Below are 22092 nucleotides of genomic sequence, written 5' to 3'. Positions count from 1 at the left end.
CTTTTCAGATTCCAGGTCTTGGGGTAAATGGTGCAGCCCCTCTAAAGAAGTCTCTTTGTGACCCTCCTCCCCAAACTGGCTACAACTCTGCTTTACCATTCTCTACTACAAACATTTTCTTTTCAATATGACATGGACCAAATTTGAAATTAAATATGCGTGTGTAATTGTTGGCTGTGGCTCTCCTTCCGACTATAACCTGTAGGAGGCAGAAACAAGCCTGTGTAGTAGCCCCACTGTGGCTCCATCACCTAGCATAATGCTCAGCATAAAACAGATGCTCAGCTAACATTTATCAAACGATGAATGAATGGAGACGAAAGCCTCAGCTCCACGGCACAGGTGATCCTGGACACATTACTAACTTGAAATTCTGTGTCTTAGCCGCTCAGGGGAATAAAACACTCCCAGGCGGCCGCTTTGCAGTCTATGAGATCATGTATATTACATTCTGGCTTTCCTAGTGGCTCAGTCGGTAACGAGTCTGCCTGCAATGCAGGAGACCCCCTGCAGTACAAACACTGCTGCCGCACAGGGGACCCAGGTTCAATCCCTGGTCAGGAAGGTCCCCTGGAGAAGGGAATACAACCCACTCCAGTGTTCTTGCCTGGGAAACCCCAGGGACAGAGGAGCCTGGCGGACTATAGTTCCTGTGGTCGAAGAAGAATCAGACACGACTAAACCACCACCACCACGTTAGGTTCCTAGTGTAGACAGGAACACAGTGGGTCCTCAAGAAACAGTAGCTTTTATAAAGATATGCAGTGAGTATGTCCTGTCTCCCTTGAAAGGAACAAATCTGGCACTTTACTAGTTGTATATTAATGTCAGTTTATATTAAAAAAAAAAACAAAGGAGAGAGAAGACTGCATGTTCACCTTTACAGAGCCCTGGCTTAACCAAGATTAAACAGATTTATTTTTTACTGCAGGACATCTCAGAGTCTTGAAAATATTGATTTGCTCTCTGAATTTCCTAAAGAATTTAACATGTAGCACAAACCAGTCCATCCTAAAGGAAATCAATCCTGAGTATTCATTGGAAAGACTGATGCTGAAGCTGAAGCTCCAATACTTTGGCCACCTGATGGGAAGAACTGACTCACTGGAAAAGACCCTGATGCTGGGAAAGATGGACGATGGGAGGAGAAGGGGACAACAGAGTGAGATGGTTGGCTGGCATCACCGACTTGATGGACATGAGTTTGAGCAAACGCCGGGAGTTTGGTGATGGACAGGGAGGCCTGGCGTGCTGAGCGACTAAAAGACTGATTTTGCCCCCAATTATTGGACTCTAGACTGAGCGACTTCACTTTCACTTTTCACTTTCATGCACTGGAGAAGGAAATGGCAACCCACTCCAGTGTTCTTGCCTAGAGAATCCAGAGTCGGACACGACTGAAGTGACTTAGCAGCAGCAGCAGTACTTTTTTGGAGGAGGGTGGCATCAACCAGGGTCAGGACAATATAGAAGACAACTGGGAAATGGCAACTCATTTTATACAATGAATTCTTAGAAGAAGCCTGTGAACACGGGGCTCAACATACAGCTGAGTGCTTCTATTTCATGTATTTTTTCCCAATTCTCACGATGAAACGTACACGTTAATTCTGTAAATGCCTAAGCAGAGAAGAGAATTTAGTTTTCAAACTGGAAAATGGGGTGGAGGAAGCAGCGAAGATGGATGAACACATCTTAGGGTACGCGGGCGTGTCAGACCCAGCACGCTCCTCTCCTCACCGACAGAATAATAAAGCGGTAAATCCAAGCGTCAACCAGTAGGGGGCGCTCTAGCACCAAATTTGGAGAGGAAAACATTTCTCAAACCTCTTGGATAAATTCCCTCATAAAGTTCTGCATGATTTCCAAGGTTAGCCACTGGATCCGTCAGACAAAAATCAATCTGAAACACATTAGGGGAGGTGAGTTGGCCAGAGGAATTACAACTCACGGATACCAGCAAAACAAGATACGAGGCGCTGTGTAAGCTCATCGTGGGACACACACAGGGCCACGATGTTACTCATTTTCTCAATTTCCTTTTTTTCTGGGGGTGGGCAGAAGGGAGGAATAAAGGCAGGTGGGACAGGTGGAATGCGTGTGAGCCTGCTCAGCTGCTCAGTCCTGTCTGTCTCTTTAAAACCGCAAGGACTATAGCCCGCCAGGCTCCTCTGTCCACGGACTTCTCAACAAGAACGCTCCAGTGGGTCGCCGTTTCCTCCTCCAGGGATCTTCCCAACCCGGGGGTGGAACCCGTGTCTCCTGCGTTGCAGGCGGCCTCTTCCGCTGAGCCACCGGAAGCCTCATAGGTGGGACAGATGAACATTTCCCATTTATTCGTCGTGTGAATGGCCACCCTGAGACGTGAGATAATTTTATGTAGTCTGAACATTTTTTAAAAATCTATCAAATTTAGTGGTAAATTGAGTTTCCAAGCTATTCAATACATCCACAGCACATATTAGCACTGTATCTCAATGAATACTGGTGACTAAGAAGCAATCCCAAGATAAGACAAATATAGACAAATCTACATAGAAGTTGCTGATGAGGTACTATCTCGGAAACATTGGTTACAAACTGAGTATCAAAATAAAACACATTTACATTAATTCCTACACAGGTAACAAAAGTATGTGAAAACAAACAATTTGATGAAATAATTGATACAAAACATAGAAAAAAAAATCACTGAAGCAATTATAATGCCATTCTTGTACACAGAAATATTCTAAGATAATAGGATATTTCATTGAGTATTAGCATGCAGTCAAAACAGGAAAAATGTAAGAATTCTATTGGGAGCTTAGGTTCAATGAAGGTTATACTATGTAACAAACAATCATAGTTTTAATTATCATCTTCAATCCTAGAACACAATCACCTTCAAAACCCTATACAATTACCAGTCACAAAGTTTGATAACCCATCATCTCTGCAGGGATTCCATGGCTTTTTTTTTTTCTTATTATCACTGGAATTTATTTCATCAGAAACTAAGCAATCGCTATCTTTAAATTACTGTCTTGCAAGCACTACTACTGTGCTCATTTGTAAAATCTGTACCAATAAACTTGGACTTACTTCTACAGCGATGCACACAGACCTCATTTTCTGCTTCACTGCATTATGCTTACAGATTTGCACTTTTGTTAACATTTTAAAATTTCTTTTTGATTGAGTATTTTAGGGCCTCATCATGCAGCATTCGGGATCCCAGTTCCCCAACCAGGGATCGAACCCACGCCCCCTACCGTGGAGGCAGTGCAGGTTCCTAACCACTGGATGGCCAGGGAAGTCCCTATATATTGTTTAAACGGCAGATCTGCGGCGATCCTATGCTGAGTGAACCTGTTGGTACCGTTTCTCCAACAGCACCTGCTTACTTCGCATCTTTGTGTCACATTTGAGTAATTCTTGAAATATCTCCAGCTTGTTCATTATTATTATATTTGCTTTGATGACCTGTGGTTGGTGATGTTTGATGTTACTACTACGACCCACCGAAGGCTTACGTGATGGTTAGCATTTTTTAGCAACAAAGTGTTTTTGAATTAAAGTATGTATATCTTTTTAGACATACAACTGTTGCACACTTAATAGACCATAGGCTAGTGTAAACATAACTTTAATATGCACTGGGAAGCCAAAAAAAATTGTGTGACTCGCTTTATCACAATATTCTCTTTATTGGGATGGTCTGGAACCAAAAGGGAAAGTGAAGTCGCTCAGTTTGCTACCCGTGGACTGTAGCCCACCAGGCTGCTCCATCCGTGGGATCCTCCAGGTAAGAAAACTGGAGGGGTTGCCATTTCCTTCTCCAGGGGATTTTCCTGACCCAGGGATCGAACCCGGGTCTCCTGCATTGCAGGCAGATGCTTTACCCTCTGAGCCACCAGGGAAGCTAATATATATCCAAAATCTGCCTGAATCTCATTACTGTTGAGTGTTCGGTTATAAAAGTAATAAATAACAAACTTAAATATAAACTGAACTGAAATATAAAGGCTTATCAAATAACCCCAAGTCCGATTCTGATGAGCCGTTTGGTTTGTGGCTTGCTATATTTGATAAAAACAACGCAAACTTCTCTAAGGTGATTTTCCTCCTTCATGGTGATGTTTTGTGTTGTTCTGCTCCGTGTCTAGAGGTAACATTATCACCACTGTTTTTCTGGAATTAGTGGGTCAGTAGTCCTTGGTGATGTAGTCCCTAGAAATTGGTGTAGTCCCTAGAAATTGGTGTAGTCCCTAGAAATTTTATGGACTGGTGAACTTGAACTAAGCCATAAAGAATACTGAGAGAAATTCTCAGTGGGGGAAATAAGTCTGTACCAGTGGTGAGAACCATTTCTGTGACAGTAAGGGAACTGGGAGAAGGCCTTGTCAAAAGTGATGGGGATGTTTATTTAGGTCTGTAAGGCCTGATAGAGCACGGTGTAACTTGTGAATCTTATTTTCAGTAATTGGAGAAATGTGAAAAAGCAAAGGAGATAGTCTGAAAACATGGGCAAGAACAATTTGGGGAAGCAGAAGTCTGCTATAATTCAGGTGCTGTCCAGGTCAGTGTAGCAGTTAGCTTCTAAGAGAGTTCTGCACCAGTGTGGCAACACATGGAGACCAGGAAATTGACTGATTTCTGTGCTTCCTAAGTCAACTAAGGCCTATGTTGGCAGAGAATTGTTGGGTTCTAGGCCAGTTATATTCAATAAGGGCCTCTAGTAATTATAAGTTCCTATAGTTAATTCCTGGAGAAGGAAATGGCAACCCTCTCCAGTGTTGTTGCCTAGAGAATCCCGGGGACGGAGGAGCCTGGTGGGCTGCCATCTATGGGGTCGCACAGAGTCGGACACCGAAGCGACTTAGCAGCAGTAACAGTCCTTGGTGATGACACCAGACTCTTTCAGCTATGTACTGTTTTCCAACCGTAATACGGGCTTTTTGCATGCAGGTAAATTTGCATTTTTTTGTTGTTATGGTTGAAGAAGTTGTGTCTATATGCTAGGAAACAGAGTTGTTTTCTTTGTTGCAAACAGATGCAGACATTGTCAGAGGTAGCTATATAACCCAAGGAGCACACAAACCATATGTCAACAGCATCTAACACATCTGCTCTAAACTTAAGATTTTAAAAAATACGACTACCCCGTCAGGGCCCTGGTACGACCTTTAGTCTTCGGGCATTTCTGATGAACGCCTACTTGTTTTGAAAGGGAGTTAGGTTAGTTAAAATAATTGTAAAATGAGGGTCTCCTTCATGTGACATTTCCTCTGTCCAGATTGCCCTGAGGATGTTTCGTTTTTGTCCTCCCCACAAGACAGGCGGGGTCTCAGGGCCCTGACTTGGAATGGAGCCCGAGGCCCCTGCCTCAGAAACACTGGGCTCTGGGGGAAAGGGGACTAACCTGCGGGGAGGGACGCAGCATCCGGGAGGACTCTGGCCTCCGTTGCGCCCCGCCCCGGAGCCCCGCGGAGCCACGCCCCCCGCCCCTCCCCCGCTGCGCCCCGCCCCGGAGCCCCGCGGAGGCACGCCCTCCGCTCCAGCACCCTGCCCTCCGCCCCGCCCCGCTCACCTTGCAGGCGGTACAGCTGCCCCGTGCTGTGCTGCCGGGTAATGTGCTGCCAGTAGGCGCTGCGAGGCAGAGGCACCATGGTGCTCAGCGAGGCGGCCCGCTCGCTCATCTTCACCTGGAGCTGCGACAGAGGAACAGAGCGCAAGTCAGCAACCCAGGGCTGCGAGGGCTGACCCGGGGAGCCCCCGCCGAGGAGATCCACCAGGGGAGATCCACCCGGGGGAGCCCCACCCGCGGAGCCCCACCCAGGGAGATGCACTCGGAGAGATCCACCTGGGAAGCCCCGCCCAGGGAGATCCGCCCGGGGAGATCCACCCAGGGAGATCCACTCAGGGAGATCCACCCGGGGGGGCCCCATCTGGGAGATCCACCTGGGGAGCCCCACCCGGGGAGATCCACCCGGGGAGATCGAGGGCCGCGGAGTCGGCCATCCAGAGCCAGTGGGCTGGCCCGTGGGGGAGCACGTCTGTCTTTGCTGACTTGGCAGCGCCCGTTCTTCACACGTTGGCAACAGGGTATCATTTTCCGGGCGGGAACTTCCAGCGACTCAGCTCAACCCACCTGGTCACGGTGGGTGGACCCCACTACGGATTCGGGGGTGGCCCAGGGACCCGAGTCAGGCCAGTAAGACACAATCCCTGGGGACATTCATTAGAACTTTTGTGGAAGAATCAGGAGAGGTAAGTTAAGGGTGTTTTGCCTGCTTCGGTCATTGCTGAACCCCAGGGTCTAGATCATGTCCTGAGGTGGTAAGTACGCAGGACGTACTTCTGGAGTTGAATGTGGGAGCTTTCTCATCAATGTAGGGAGTTGATGGGGGGACAGGAGGTGGGCCTGGGGTCTATCCTGGCACAGTAAGAAAGAACAAGGCAGTCAGTGGACACTACTCTGAGGAAGAAAGCCAGGGAGAGTCCTGACGAGCTCCACTGAGGCCTTGGTTCCTACCTGAACCCAGAGGCTAGGCCGAGAGCTCTCACTTACACCAGCCCATTACGTCTTAGTCTAAGCTGATACGAGCTGGGTTTTAGCACTAGCATGGGCCTTCCCAGGTGGCGCTAATGGTCAAGAATCCACCAGCCAATCCCGGAGATGCAGGAGACCCGGGTTCCATCTCTGGGTCAGGAAGACCTCTGGAGAAGGAAATGGCAACCTGTTCCAGTATCCTTGCCTGAAGAATCCCACTGACAGAGGAGCCCAGCAGGCCACAGTCCATGGGGCGGCAGAGTCGGACACAGCTGAGCACTCACACCATCACCAGCAGAAGAAAACCTCTGTCTGCTCCCACAAGTGCCTGATCCCCTTCCAGATACTGAGGGGAAGAGGAAGCTGTGGCTTTTGGCTCCAAGTATCTAAGAGGACCCATCCTAAAAGATACAGTGTGAGGCTCCGCGTCCTCGGGGAGGAGTAGGTTGTCTGTCCAACCACACTGGGGGACGATTCCGAGAGAAGACAGCTTAGCAAGACGAGCAGGGAGGGACTAGAGGCACACAGGGACGACGCAGGAGGAAGAGAGGGTGGGTGTGATCTGAGGCAGCTGCCCAGTGCCCCCGGCCCGAGCCCTGATCTGGACACAAAGATGACATGCTTTTACTGTGTCGCAGCACAGAGGTGACTCTGATGTCCCAGAGCGGCTTGCATATCAAATGACCCACCCCAGTCTGATAAAAACGTGTCCAGAAATGGGTTTAGACAAGGATGGGCGTTAGGAGACAGTCTGCACTCATGGAAAACTAGGGGCAACGTAAGCCCCCAAGTCTCAGGGCCTGGCTAACTGCAGACACGCTGGAGTGCTTGGCAACCGCAAATCAGAGGACGGCAGATTTACGTCAACTGAGAAGGAAACACTGCCATATTGTGCCATTACGGAAGAGCGAATCGAAGACCATTCTGTCTAGTGGGATGCCACCTTAATTGCTCATCTGAGAAAAGCTGGTATTATATTTATCCACTTGGATTCAGTGAGATGATGTCTGCTTAGCACTTGCCTAACAAACTAGGCACAGGGAAAAGGAAGGACGTTGTGATGATGAGTATCAACTGCAATGCCCTCCAAAAGGTTCCTTTTAAACTCCCCACTCTATACATCTCATTAACATAGTAGTCTCAGGCGTAATATCTGTACGTTCCCTCAATAAAGCCAAATAATACGAGACTTCACACCCTGGAATCCAAAACTCGTTGGAGCTGACGTGGTGGTTTAGCCACTAAGTCGTGTCCGGCTCTTGTGACCCCATGGACAGTAGCCTGCCAGGCTCTTCTGTCCATGGGATTCTCTAGGCAGGAATACTAGAGTGGGTGGCCATTTCCTTCTCCAGGGGGTCTTCCCAACCCAGGAATCAAACCCAGGTCTCCTGCATTGCAGGCAGATTCTTTACCAAAGGGAAGCCCAATGAGACTGACTCTAAAAGAAGATTATAACCATCTTTCCAAAGACTATTTTAATTTACATATCCTCTATTTTACATGTGATGGATTGAATTCTCTCTTTACCACAGTAGCACAATTACTTAAATGTGTCCAAGTAATTACACAGCACTAGATTTTGTGGGGACATATTTTCCCTAAACATGTCCTATTAAATCAAAAGGGTTAAAAAGTTGAAAACAAAGGCTAGTAGAAAAGTTCTGGGGCTGTTTTCCTGCTTCTGCAGAAATGAAAGTCTCAAAGTTTAGCAGCAAAAACAAAAACCAACCAAAAAAAAAAAACAACCTATTTAGCAGTGACATGTGGTGACGTTCAACCTCACGAACATGGAGTACAAGAAAATAAAGAGAGGAAAAGAACTGAATATTCAGGCACCGATTATTTGCTTTTCTTAATAGAAAGGGATTATAGTTAAGATAGTAATATTTTTAATACAAAGAAAATATTTGGGAAGCAGCCATCACTTCAAATCACTCACTACTTCACTGTGAACATACTTCTGCAGCCCAGCATGGTCTGATTGTATTTTTAGAACGCTTACTTAGGAACAAAAATAAAATGGCACCAATGCCGTGTGTCAAGAGAATATCAACCAAGCCTGGTCTCTTCCTTCCTCAAACCTTTGAAAGAACATCTAATTTTATCAAAGGGGCATTTTAATTGTCTTTGGAGAAAAGTGCTAAGAAAAGCCTTCTTAGTTAACACTGCAAAAATGTCTGAATTCTCGAAGCGTGAGAAGACTTGGGAAGTCAGCGATGATGCCCCAGTCAGAAGGTGCCCCCTCACCCCGCCTCACTGCCACAGGGAGCCCCACCCTCTGACTTCAGCTCAGCACCCCTCCGTCACCCCTCTGCACAATGGCTGGGCCCAAGCCACTTGCTGAGTCCTGCCATTTCCACCCACCCAGGTGCCCACACCCCACTCCCCACTATAGCAAATGCTGACTCCTAGGCCTGAGGACACCCCGACTCCTCACCTAGCTAACAGCTGTCTGCCCTTCAGAAGGCGGCCCAGGAACCACCGCCTGACCACTCTTCCTCCACAAATGACACCAGGCACTCTTACCAGACGGTGGCTCAACCGGTAAAGAATCTGCCTGCCAACTCAGGACACACAGGAGACGCAAGAGTCGCAGGTTCAATCCCTGGGTGAGGAAGATCCCCTGGAGAAGAAAATGGCAGCCCCCTCCGTATTCTTGCCTGAGAAATCCCTGAACAGAGGAGGCTGGCGGGCTACAGTCCACAGAATCGCAGAGTCAGACCCACCTGAGCATGCACAGCCCTGCTCTCACCGTGGTCATCTCGCTCTTCTGTGATGGCAGCCTGCCTCCTCTTGCAGCCCATGCACTCCGAGAACACGAGATTGTATCTTTCATCTCTGTATCCCCAACACCTGACTGGGACCCCCAAAGACTGAACAAATACAGGATGGAGGAATCAATGAGCCAGAGAACCCAGCCCTGCCCAGGGAGCAGGGAATAAATCTTAAATCAACCCAGCAAAGCAGCCTGGAGCTGAATTCCTACTGAAGCTCTAGGTCCAGGTTATGTTACCGTGGTTCTCGGGGCTGTGGAGAGCGTGGTGATAAGACTGAGTCACTCTGTACTTTGCCGCTCATGTGACGAGCAGAAGCAGGGTGTCCAGCTCGTCACATTTATCCGTCCTGCTAGTGTCGGCTCACGATCCCGCCAGGGGAGAAGGACAAGGCTTCGTGAGTGACAGACACACACCTTCCTGGACTTCACCACCCAGACTTTCCCCTAGACGGCAGGATACGTGGAGGTCTCTCCCCGCCCAGCCCGAGTGAGTTCTGATGCTGCTCGGTGGCCTGAGATAATCAATCAACGGATGGAGCTGGTGCGGTTTCAAGGACACACGTGGCTCTGTGCCGCTGGGGGTGGCCCGGGGGGATTATGGGGTAGGAGGCCTGGGTTCCCATCCCAGCCGTGCTCCAGGTAAGACACGGGACACGTCCCCACTTGTGTCTAAACCTCCCAGTCTCCTTTCCCATGGAACATCCCTTCCTAAAGAGACAACAATAAAACTAAGCAAACAAAAGAGAAAGAGATGACTGCCATAAAAAGGAATGAAGTCAGGGACCACCCTGGTCCAGTGGCTAAGACTCCGAGCTCCCAGTGCATGGAGCCAGGTTAGATCCTTGGTCGGGGAACTAGATCCCACATGCCATAACTGAAGATCCTGCATGCTGCTATCATGACCTGCTAAATAAAGTGATGAAGTCCTGAAACATGCCACAACATGCACATATGCTCAGTCGCGTTCAGTCGTGTCCGACTCTTTTCGACCCCATGGACTGTAGCCTTCCAGGCTCCCCTGTCCACAGGATTCTCCAGGCAAGAACACTGGAGTGGGTTGCCATTTCCTCCTCCAGGGGATCTTCCCAACCCAGGGATCGAACCTGTGTTTCCCGCACTCCTGCATCAGCAGGTAGCTTCTTTACCACTGAGCCACCGGGGCCCCCTCCACAACGTGGAGAAGCTGAAAACATGATGCTCAGTGACACAAGTCACTTGGGAAAGACCACATTGCACACGATCCTATTTATACGCAACATTCCAGGCCAGGCGAATGCAGAGAAAGCGTGCCGGTGGCCGCCCGAGGCTGGGTGGGCGGGCTTCTCCCTGGGGTGAGGAAAGTGTTCAGGAGCTGACTGTTGATGGTTTCACAACCCCATGACTATGTTAGCGCCACTGGATTGCATGATTTAAATGGGTGTATCGTATGGTATGTGAACTATGCCTCAATATAGCTGTCCTCAAAAAAATAAAATCAGATAGTAGTGTGTGGACTATTTCTTTTTTATAAAGCATGATGTAATGAGGTAGGTGGTGGCTACTTCTGGTCAAAGCCTTCCCAGGTGGTTCAGTGATAAAGAATCCACCTGCCAATACAGGAGTCGGGGGTTCGATCTCTGGGCCAGGAGAAGGAAATGGCAACTCACTCCAATATTCTTACATGGAAATGCCATGAACAGAGGAGTCTGGTGGGCTACAGTCCATGAGGTTACAAGGAGTCAGGTGTGATTTAGAGGCTAAACAACCACCACCAGCACCACCAGCCAAACAGTCGCGGGGGAAGTAACATTTAAATTTGAGTAACAAGTGGCCAAACCACGGCCCCCACTGCTGTCACAGTCAGCAGCAGACAGACTCTAAAAACCTCCCAAAACCCACTGAGGAAAGTGCTCATTGTCAAGGCCCCTTTTCTCCTGCTGCTGCTGCTGCTGCTGAGTCGCTTCACTCGTGTCCGACTCTGTGCGACCCCATAGACGGCAGCCCACCTGGGATTCTCCAGGCAAGAACACTGGAGTGGGTTGCCATTTCCTCCTCCAATGCATGAAAGGGAAAGTGAAGTCAGTCAGTCGTGTCCGACTCTTCGAGACCCCATGGACTGCAGCCCACCAGGCTCCTCTGTCCATGGGATTTTCCAGGCAAGAGTACTGGAGTGGGGGGCCATTGCCTTCTCCCTTTTTCTCCTAATAATAGGCAAATCACAGCCACGCTCTTGGGAGAGAAAGCCCTCTAAGGACCACTGTGTGCCAGCCGTCCTTTGGTTCCCACCCCATCCTTTGGCCTGGCTCACACTTCCCTGTTGCCTACAGGCCCCTTTTATGAGTCTGAGACCAGGTGCGCAGGGCAGAGGCCAAGACTTAGCCACAGCACGACACACATCAATCACCAGGTCGTCCTTCCCTGGACTCCCTCTGTCTTTACAACAAAGCACTGGGTTCTGCAGAACTGAACAGTACGACAGGAGCTAACTGCTGCCATGAGCCATCACAAGGACGCTCATATGCTGCGTTTGTGGCATCGTCCTGGAGCCGTTCAGAAGCCAGCACAAGTCATCACAGAACAGACAACGACTTCAAGACCCAACCCCTCCTCATCAGCCTCTTAAAAGTCCCGTCGGGCTGTGCCTTCCAGTTAACTCCCGTGGGGCCTCTGCCAGTGGCCACCCTGCCTACGCAAACCACCCATGATTTCCACTCTCTCAACCGCGCCTTGAAGTCGCCACCCAGGGACACGACGTTGACAATAAGGCTGTGCTGTGAGTCACAGCTACATCGACGCCGAGTGTCTGCTCGGCTTGAGAGGCTTCCAAAGCTCCCCTGATTCTGGTAGTAGCCTCAGTTTAGGGATGTATATATAAAGAACTTACTTTCTCCGGGTATTTTAAGCACAACATGTGGGCAAAGCTGAATCAGAAGGAACGACTCAGTCCAAGAGAGGACGAGTAAGATGAGGTTCTAAAAGAAACCCGCATTTCGCTGTCTGTCTCTCATCCCCCCAAGCCCAGCGCACGAGTGGCACCGCCCCTCGGCTCACCGTCAGCCTCCACCGAGCCTCCTCAACGGTGCCTTTGCCTCCTGCCTACTTGCTCTCCTTCAGAATCACATTTGGGAATAGACTCTACCTACGCTTTCTGGTCCCTGAGTCAGCCAACCTCTGAGCTCTCCAACTTTAACAAGAATCAGCTGGAGGGATCATTAGAATGCACATTCCCGGCCCCCAACCTCACTGTGAATGGGGGATTTGCATTTTTCCCGTTTCCAGATAATTCAGTTCGTCCTGGCCCAGGGACCACACTTTGAGAACCAGTGTCCCATGCTAGTGCCTCCCTGGCCACTCGTGATAAAGCATCTGACTGCAACGCAGGAGATGCCGAAGATTCAGGCTGGATCCCTGGGTCAGAAAGATCCCTTGGAGGAGGAAATGACAACTGACTCCAGTATTCTTGCCAGGAAAACCCCAAGGATGGAAGAGCATGGTGGTCTTCAGTCCATGGGGTCTTATTAAGAGCTGGACAGGATTGAGTATGCATGCACGCAGGTCCTATGTTATTCATACACTTTGGATCAATCAAGCTGGGGGAAAAGTTCTCCACTGTGTCAAGAGCCCAACTCCAGACTCAGGAAACTGGGGCTGCAGTCTGGATCTGCCACTAATAAAGGTTCCAGGCTGGTTATTTAACCTCCTTTAGTCATTAATGGGGCTTACCTGGTGGCTCATGCCTGCAATGCATGAAACCTGGGTTTGATCTCTGGGGTCGGGAAGATCCCCTGGAGAAGGGAATGGCAACCCACTCCAGTGTTCCTGCCTGGGAAATCTCATGGACAGAGGACCCTGGCGGGCCACAGTCCGTGGGGTCAAAGAGTCGGACACGAATGAAAGACTGAGCATGAGATAGTGTGTGCAGCGCTACACTGTCCTCTTTTTTCTATTTCGTATCTTGTAAATGTATCCCAACGTTCCCCAACACTGCCGTCCCCTCTGCTGTCATTTTAACGTCTGCATCACAGCCCATACTTTGGTTGCACTATACTTTACTTGTTCATTTTCCTAACCATTTTTAATTTACCAGGTAAGATGGAGGAACTAAATTGTGACCAAATCTCCTTTTATAACATTTTTTCCCTGCTAACTATAATTTTTACCTTAAGACACTTTACTACAATTATTCCAATGACCAGTATTTTTAATGTTTAAAAATTTTAATTTTAATTTACATGTGAAATTGAATTTTAGACTGACTCAAAAATTACTTTAAAATGTGACTGTAGATGGGTTGGTAATTTTGCTTTTGTTTTTAAACAAAGCAGTCTTATCTTCATATACCGTATACCAATGCAATAGACTAACAGGTTAGCCATTAAAAAGCAAAAGGTAGATCTTTTCTGAAGTGATGTGAAACGATTCTAAACTCAAAGGGCTGCTATTACTTATGTATGCGTGTTCATGGAGAGAACTCATCACTGGGGCAGGTTTAAATTCCATGGATCCACTCTGATGATTCTCAAACGTGTGTCTGTAACTCCCGTCTCTCCCTGAAACCTCAGAGTCCTGTATTTCACAGCCCGCTCCCCACCTCCATCAGATGTCCAGCAGGCTCTGACCCAGGGATGGAACCTAGGTCTCCTGCAAGGCAGGTAGATGCTTTACCATCTGAGCCGCCAGGGACCCAGGAGAGCTAGTCTCTCATTGAACACATACAAACCCAAAGCATCGTTTCCCAGGCTCCACTCTCTGCAGCTCTTCCCCTTCAGGGTAAATGCTTCTTCCACTTGCCCCACTGCTCTGTTTAAAGAAGAGAAACCCTTGGGAGTACCTTGTTCACGCCCTATCCTACTCGAGAGTCCAGCCATCAGCCAACCCTGTTCTTCATAATGTACCAGAGTCCACGTTCCACCTGCTCCCCACCCCGCCACCATCCGATCCACATCCTTAGAGCTCTCCTGGATGCCTCGATGATGGAAACAGTCCATAGCTTGGCTTCTTCCTTGTACTCTGGCCTCACTCATCCCCAGTCTTTCCCAAACAGCTGCCAGAGTGCCCCCTTTAATAGTAAAGACAGCTTGCTGCTGCTACTGCTGTTAAGTCGCTTCTGTCCGACTCTGTGCAACCCCATAGACTGCAGCCCACCAGGCTCCGCCATCCCTGGGATTCTCCAGGCAAGAACACTGGAGTGGGTAAAGACAGCTTACTGGACCATTACTCAGAACCCTCCGGTGATTTCCCAACTGACCCCAAGCAAAATTCGAAGTCTGGGCCACGACTGCAAGGTCCTTTAGGACTTGGCACCTACTTATTTCTGGACAACACCTCGTAGCCCTCTTCCCATTCATGTTTCAAAGTCATGGCTTTGGACTTGACCAAGCAAAGAACAGAGCTGTCTCAGAGCCTCTGCAAGTATGGTCCCCTCTGCCTAGAACAACTGGCCCTTGGAAATTTCCACTTCTATTTCCCTCCTCTCTCTGCTAGAGTCTTGTTTCATCAGAGCAACAAATCCCCCTTCTTCTCTCCCCCTTTACACTGCCGTCTCCAGAGCATTCACCAACTCTTGATACAGTTTTGTTTATTATCTGTTGATGATCATCTCATCACCCCATGCTGCTGCTGCTGCTAAGTCACTTCAGTTGTGTCCGACTCTGTGTGACCCCATAGACGGCAGCCCACCAGGCTCCCCCGTCCCTGGGATTCTCCAGGCAAGAACACTGGAGTGGGTTGCCATTGCCTTCTCCAATACATGAAAGTGAAAAGTGAAAGCGAAGTGGCTCAGTCCTGTCCAACTCTTAGCGACCCCATGGAGTGCAGCCCACCAGGCTCCTCCGTCTATGGGATTTTCCAGGCAAGAGTACCAGAGTCGGGTGCCATTGTCTTCTCCACATCAGCCCATAACAAGGAGCAAACTCTTTGAAGACAAGGACTCTTTCCTGTTCTCTGCCGTACTCCTGCATCCTAAGAGGGTGTTCAGTTCAGTTCAGTTGCTCAGTCGTGTCAGACTCTTTGCGACCCCATGAATCGAAGCATGCCAGGCCTCCCTGTCCATCACCATCTCCCCAAGTTCACTCAAACTCATGTCCATCGAGTTGGTGATGCCATCCAGCCATCTCATCCTCTATCGTTCCCTTCTCCTCCTGCCCCCAATCCCTCCCAGCATCAGTCTTTTCCAATGAGTCAACTCTTCACATGAGGTGGCCAAAGTACTGGAGTTTCAGCTTTAGCATCATTCCTTCCAAAGAACACCCAGGGCTGATCTCCTTTAGAATGGACTGGTTGGATCTCCTTGCAGTCCAAGGGACTCTCAAGAGTCTTCTCCAACACCACAGTTCAAAAGCATCAATTCTTCGGCACTCAGCTTTCTTCATGGTCCAACTCTCACATCCATACATGACCACTGGAAAAACCATAGCCTTGACTAGATGGACCTTTGTTGCAAAGTAATGTCTCTGCTTTTGAATATGCTATCTAAGTTGGTCATAACTTTCCTTCCAAGGAGTAAGCGTCTTTTAATTTAATGGCTGCAGTCACCATCTGCAGTGATTTTGGAGCCCCCCAAAATAAAGTCTGACACTGTTTCCACTGTTTCCCCATCTATTTCCCATGAAGTGATGGGACCAGATGCCGTGATCTTAGTTTTCTGAATGTTGAGCTTTAAGCCAACTTTTTCACTCTCCTCTTTCACTTTCATCAAGAGGCTTTTTATTTTCTCTTCACTTTCTGCCACACTCATAAAATGAGTGAACTTATTAATAAATAGACACATCTGTATCTATTAAGTGATACAATGTTCTGGAAGGATGCAAATGAAGCTGGTAAGTGTTCACTTCCAAGAAAGTAAATTGGGGACCTAAGAGGCATGAAGCGTGGGAAAGAGGTTGGCTGCACACGGTGCCTCCTTTTGTACCATTTGCATTTTCTATCACGTACGAATCAAATCTTTTAAGCCTGCTTTTGAAGTCTCAAGAGAAAGCACAGCTCCCACCCTCCACTGCATACCATTCCACGTGTTAGTTTGAAGAATGTTGAAACTATGAATAAAGCACTGAGTGATGTTTAAGTGCCCCCACTCCTGTAAGAACAAGCTTATAGGGAAGAAATCTCTTCCCACTTCACACACTGTCATTTTATAGGTCCTTTCCTCCCCAACCCTAACCCCCTTGATCCTCTCCAGATGACACTAGAAATTGAAACCAAGGAGAAACTGAAAGGAGACTAGAAAAGAGCTCCCAACAAAGCTTAAACATAATTTAAAATCTCTAACCAGAGAGAAGTACTCCAAATACCTCATGAACAGTAAACATGTTTTGAACAGAATCTTTAAATTGTTGTTTACTCCTACAAAATCCAGATCAAATGTCCCTTTTACAAGAGAACAACAGTCTTAGACAATATTTTTAAGACATAAAAATCAAGCGTGTATTTGTGTAGCATGCGCTCTATTTACCCAGCTTGATACATCTATATTTCTCAGGTACATCAAACACCCTTATAAAGTGCTACCAAATAACTCTTGTATGGCTCCTCTGTGCTGGGAGTAATTCATTGAGATAAATACATTTGTTGCATTCTTTGGGATTCTCTGTGCTTGATAAAGCATGTTCATTTAATCAATACAAGCTGCTTAAAATGCTAATTGCTATGCTAAGTGCTGGTAACCAAACCCTCTGGAACGGAGGTGCAGATGCTACTGAACAAGTTTTGTACTCATTGTGGGGCAAGTCCTGTAATCACTGCAGGTTGATGAGAAGGGGTAAATCGTCCTCAAGGTGTACACAGGTCCGCAGAGAAGTTCTCACACCCATCTTTCCTCCACCTGTTGAACAGGTGCACTCCCCTGCTAGCAGAGCAATAAGGTCTTAAAAGGAGGCAGCTTTCTCCAGCAAGAGCGTAACCACATGTTCTTGCTTTCGGAAACAATGAAACCCCATGAACACATCCTGCTGAGATGCATGTGAAGACTGGTAGGCAATTATGCCTGTACTGACCCCTGTGTTCTCAGCCCCATGTTCACTGAATGATCACTGATGTAATCTGCCTGCGGGTTTTTGCGGGTATAAAGGATATCAAAGCTCGCGGTCACACACTGTGCACTCTCTAGCTCCCCTGTCATTTCTTCCAGGGACCAAGGAGCCAAATTCTCACTTTAGAGTCATTGTTCTCGAAGTGTGGTCCCTGGGCCAGCGTCAGCATCACTTGAGAACTTGTTAGACACTCAGATCCCAGCGCATCACCCAGACCTTCAGGAACCCGCAGGCGGAGCCCACCCTCCCGGGGCTTGGTGAGCCTCCTCGGTGACTCTGCTTCCCACACAAGGTGGGAACCACTACCCCAGGGGTCCCCTCTCCTGTTCCCTCACCTCTCACCTCCACCCAGACCACAACCACACTCACACTTGGGCCTAGACACCGTCTCTCTCCTACGGGAGCCTCCAAACATCCTTCTGCCCTTATTTCCGCTGACACACATCCTGGGCTTCCTGGTCCCGTCCTGGATCTTCACGTGCTGACTGTGAGCCACGGAGCCTCTGTTTCCCTCTGTGAAATGGACCTGATCATATTTCCAATAAAATGCATTCCATTAAAAAGAATGAAAGAAACCAAAGCTGACCAACTTTTCTGTCAAAGCCAGATATTAACGGCCTTTGGCTCTGCAGGTTATCCAGTCTCTGTGGTGGCTAAGAAGCCCCTCCTTCGTTTCCATGCAAAAGCAGCCGTGACAATATAAAAATGGAGGGGGGTGGCCGTGTTCTAATAAAACCATATTCATGAAAACAGGCACAGACCAGATTGTGCTCATCAGCCATGGTTTGCCAACCCAAGTCAGACCTATGCTACATGACTTTGAACTATTCCCATGAAGTATTTATTGCTGAGTAAGAAAACCAGCGTGCAGTTTTTTAAATGTGTAAAATGATTGTGATTCTATACAACCAACAAGGATCCCCAGAGACTCCCATCTTGGGTAGGTATCTAAGTGTGTATGTAATCTTCCGGGTGTCTGTACAGATTTCTACGTAGCATGACGTGAGTACAGAGGAAAGCAGGGAAAAGTTAGGACACTCCTTTACGGTTCAGGAGTTGCTGAAGAGGGGAGCAGGGCATGCTAACCAATAATAAAAAGGAAAGTCAGAAACAGCACACAGCATCTATGTGGTCATATTTTTGCAGTTACTTAAATTTTCCATACATGTACTTATGTAAAGATAAATAGGATTCAAAAACCAACCCCCATCTCCAAGGACAGTTGTGAAAATTAAAACAAAATAAAGCAGCACCACAGATGGAGCTGCTCATTCCAACTTTAACTGTCCCTCCATGAGTTGAAACCTCCGAATGCGGTTTTCCCGAATGGGCCCCTGCCTGCACCCTGCCTCCCCTTACCGCTTTCAGCGAATTCTGCCCTCGGCGCTTTGATTCATGCACTCCCTCACGGCATGCATTTCTATACCCTGGGTATCATTTATAGCCATTCACTCTGCTGGGGGCTGGAAATTAAAAATACGTAAGACACAGACCTTTTGTTCCCCAGGTGTGTGTGCACATGCTTACTCGCTGAGTCGTATCCAACTCTCTGAGCCCAGGGACTGCAAACTGCCAGGCTCCTCTGCCCACGGACCTTTCCAGGCAAGAATGCCGCAGTGGGCTGCCTTTTCCGCCTTGTATAGTAAATGGCCAGGGAGCTAGTTCAAAGCCCAGCTAGGATCCCATCACTGTCTGCTCACACAATGGCGCCGCTTTCTCAACAGAGGAGGGCAGCTGCTGCTGCTGCTAAGTCGCTTCAGTCGTGTTCAACTCTGTGCGACCCCATAGATGGCAGCCCACCAGGCTCCGCCGTCCCTGGGATTCTCCAGGCAAGAACACTGGAGTGGGTTGCCGTTTCCTTCTCCAATGCATGAAAGTGAAAAGTGAAAGTGAAGTCGCTCAGTCGTGCCCGACTCTCAGCGACCCCATGGACTGCAGCCCACCAGGCTCCTCCATCCATGGGATTTTCCAGGCAGGAGTACTGGAGAGGGGTGCCATTGCCTTCTCCAAGAAGAAAGCAGGCCCAAGTGCAATCAGAGCTCTCCTTCCCTGGAGGAGAAGCCTCCTCCTGGGCGCTCACACACAGTGCACAGGGCGTGATCTGTACGACAGCATGCAGCAGGCACTTGGTAAAAGCTGCTGAATGACTGGGTCGCCAATGGACACGCTGGCTGGCTTGGCTGAATGTGTGGCCCAGGCAGCAGATGAGGAACCGCTCCCGCCGCCCCTCAGTCACAGCCTCAGCCTCTCTGGCTCAGTCAGGGTCGTGCTGTGTTTTGCTTTTCAAACGCTGCTGAACAGCGTTCGGTTCTCTGGCTCATGGTTCCCACGAAAACGATGTGTCCAGAGAGGACGGCTCTCCAGGAGGAGCCCAGCCCCACCTCCACCCCAGCAGGCTGCTAAGAGGTTCTGCTTTATCCCAAGAGGCTCTTTTTAAAAAATTTTAGATGGGAGGAAATGGGAGAGTAGAACCGACATATAAACACTCCCAGGTGTAAAACAGGCAGCTAGCGCGACACCGCTGCCCAGCACGCGGAGCTCAGCCTGGGCTCTGTGACGACCCGGGGGGTGGGGAGGACATGAGACCTGGCCTTCTCCTCCAGAGCCGAGGTCCACAGCGGAATCCTGTGCATTTCCTGAGAAAGCGCTGAGGATGTCATGGAGACCTTAAGGGACGGGCTCATATCCCGTTCACTGAAGTTTGGAAACACATTTTACTATGGAAATGAAAGCTCCAGAGCTCAGAGAGACGACAGCTGTCCGGAGGAGGCGCAGGGCGTTGGGAAGGCCCCGGGGGCTTGAGGGACAGAAGCTCGCAGGGGCTCTGCCGGCCCCTGGAGCCCCGCTCTCCCAGGGCGCTTCTCTCAGGTCCAAGTCGACTGTCTACAGGACAGTTGGTCATCCCGGGCTTTCTGATGAAAGCTGCTCCCCGGGACCGCCAAGCCCTGACCAGCTCTGCCGGGTGTTTGGCAGGAACCACTCAAAGAGCTGTCTCTGCTTTCTCCAGCTCTTGCCCTTGTTCTAATTCTTGGAGCAAAATCGAGGATATTCCCACCATCGAAATGCTACTGAGACATCACAGAATATGACTGACTGTGAAGGAAAGAGCGTGGACAGAGGCTTACTCCTCGAACGTTAGAGAAGAGAGGGAGACAGAAGAAAAGTGAGCAAGAGAAGAACATTGCGGAGGGAAAATGCAGCCGTGACGCCACTTGGCGAGCAGAGCTCCAGCTGAGACGCCCACACTGTCGCCTGCGGCTTTGATAAAGAGACCGTTAGTGGGATCCAGCATTTGGGGCCAAGTTTCCAAATCCAGCATTTCGGTGAGCTCCAGATGCGCTCTAACGGTTATTTTCACGGAAAGAAAGAGATTTGCCTCCGTTTTCTCAGAGCCGTCTGAATTCTCGGCCGTGCGCATAAAATAGAGTAACGTTTTATGCCTCCTTGCTGAGGAAACTCTCTCCCCACCTGTGCAGGGAAACTGATAACCTCTGGGACTGTTTCCAGCAGCTTCTCAGAGCAGACTCACTTGGAGCCTGGCCATGTTTTGGCGTTGGAGGGGAGACGGGATTTGGGATTCTGGCTTCGTTTTTTTTCTCTGTGCTCATAAAATCGTCTATTTGACACTCTTTTGTTCATTCAGCAAAACTTCAGTGAACCCTGTGCCAAGCCCCAGGATGATGGCGACACAGAGGGCCTTGTCCCCTCCCCTCCAGAGGCCCAGAGCCTGGTTATTGAGACCAGAAAAGACAGGACTACAAAAAACCAAAGTGTGAAGAATCTGCCTGCCAATCAAGGAGACACAGATTCGATCCCTGGTCCAGGAAGATCCCGCGTGCCGTGACCACCGAGCCCGCATGCCACAGGCTCTAGATCCTGCGTGCCGTGACCACCAAGCCCATGTGCCACAGGCTCTAGCCTGGGCTCTGGAGCTCACGTGCCTTGACCATGGAGCCCGTGTGCCACGATTACTGAAGCCCACACGCCTAGAGCCTGTGCTCTGCAGCAAGAGAAGCCAACACAGTGAGAAACCCAAGCATGCAAAGGACAGCCCCCACTTGCCACAGCAAGAGAAAAGCCCACACAGCAATGAAGACCCAGCACAGCCAGAAATAAAATAAATTAATAAAATTAAAAAAAAAGAAAACGGAAGAGCAGTCAGCATCTGAAAATGAGAGCTGCTATGCAACTTTGACTCCGGCAGGCACAGCGATGCCAGACAGTCTCGTTTTCTCGAAAGACAGACTGTGTGTTTTATGTGAAATCTTCCACTTTAAACACAGGGAACTAAGTCAGTCTTTTAAAAATGCCGTCTGTGCTGATACCTTACATACTGTTGTTGTCTAGTCACTAAACCGTGTCTGACTCTTTGTGACCCCATGGACTGCAGCCCACCAAGCTCCTCTGTCCACAGGATTTCCCAGACAAGAGCACTGGAGTGTGTGGCCATTTCCTTCTCCAGGGGCTCTTCCTGACCCAAGGATCGAACATGCATCTCCCACGTGGGCCGGCAGATCCTTTCCCACTCAGCTGCCAGTGCCTGGCACCTTACATACACTGCTGCTAAGTCACTTCAGTCGTGTCCGACTCTGTGCAACCCCATAGACGGAAGCCCACCAGGGCTCCCCGGTCCCTGGGATTCTCCAGGCAAGAACACTGGAGTGGGTTGTCATTTCCTTCTCGAATGCATGAAACGTGAAAGGGAAGTCGCTCAGTTGTGTCCAACTCTTAGCGACCCCATAGACTACAGCCTACCAGGCTCCTCTATCCATGGG

At 49.1% G+C, this 22092-nt stretch overlaps 1 protein-coding gene across 1 annotated transcript in view; it reads right to left on the bottom strand.

Annotated features, from left to right (window-relative positions):
* The window catches only part of DOK5 (docking protein 5), a 114237-nt gene that overhangs the window by 4521 nt on the left and 87624 nt on the right, over positions 1 to 22092 (bottom strand). Inside the window, exon 10 of the mRNA XM_010840321.1 lies at positions 5573 to 5693. Within this exon, the coding sequence (XP_010838623.1) occupies positions 5573 to 5693 (121 nt within the window). The remainder of the gene's footprint in view (positions 1 to 5572; positions 5694 to 22092) is intronic.

Source organism: Bison bison, unplaced genomic scaffold (assembly GCF_000754665.1).
Source record: "Bison bison bison isolate TAMUID 2011002044 unplaced genomic scaffold, Bison_UMD1.0 scf7180017864143, whole genome shotgun sequence".
Classification (NCBI taxonomy): domain Eukaryota; kingdom Metazoa; phylum Chordata; class Mammalia; order Artiodactyla; family Bovidae; genus Bison; species Bison bison.
The sequence above is the reverse complement of the archived record's forward strand: the minus strand, read 5'-3'. Positions and strand labels throughout refer to the sequence as shown.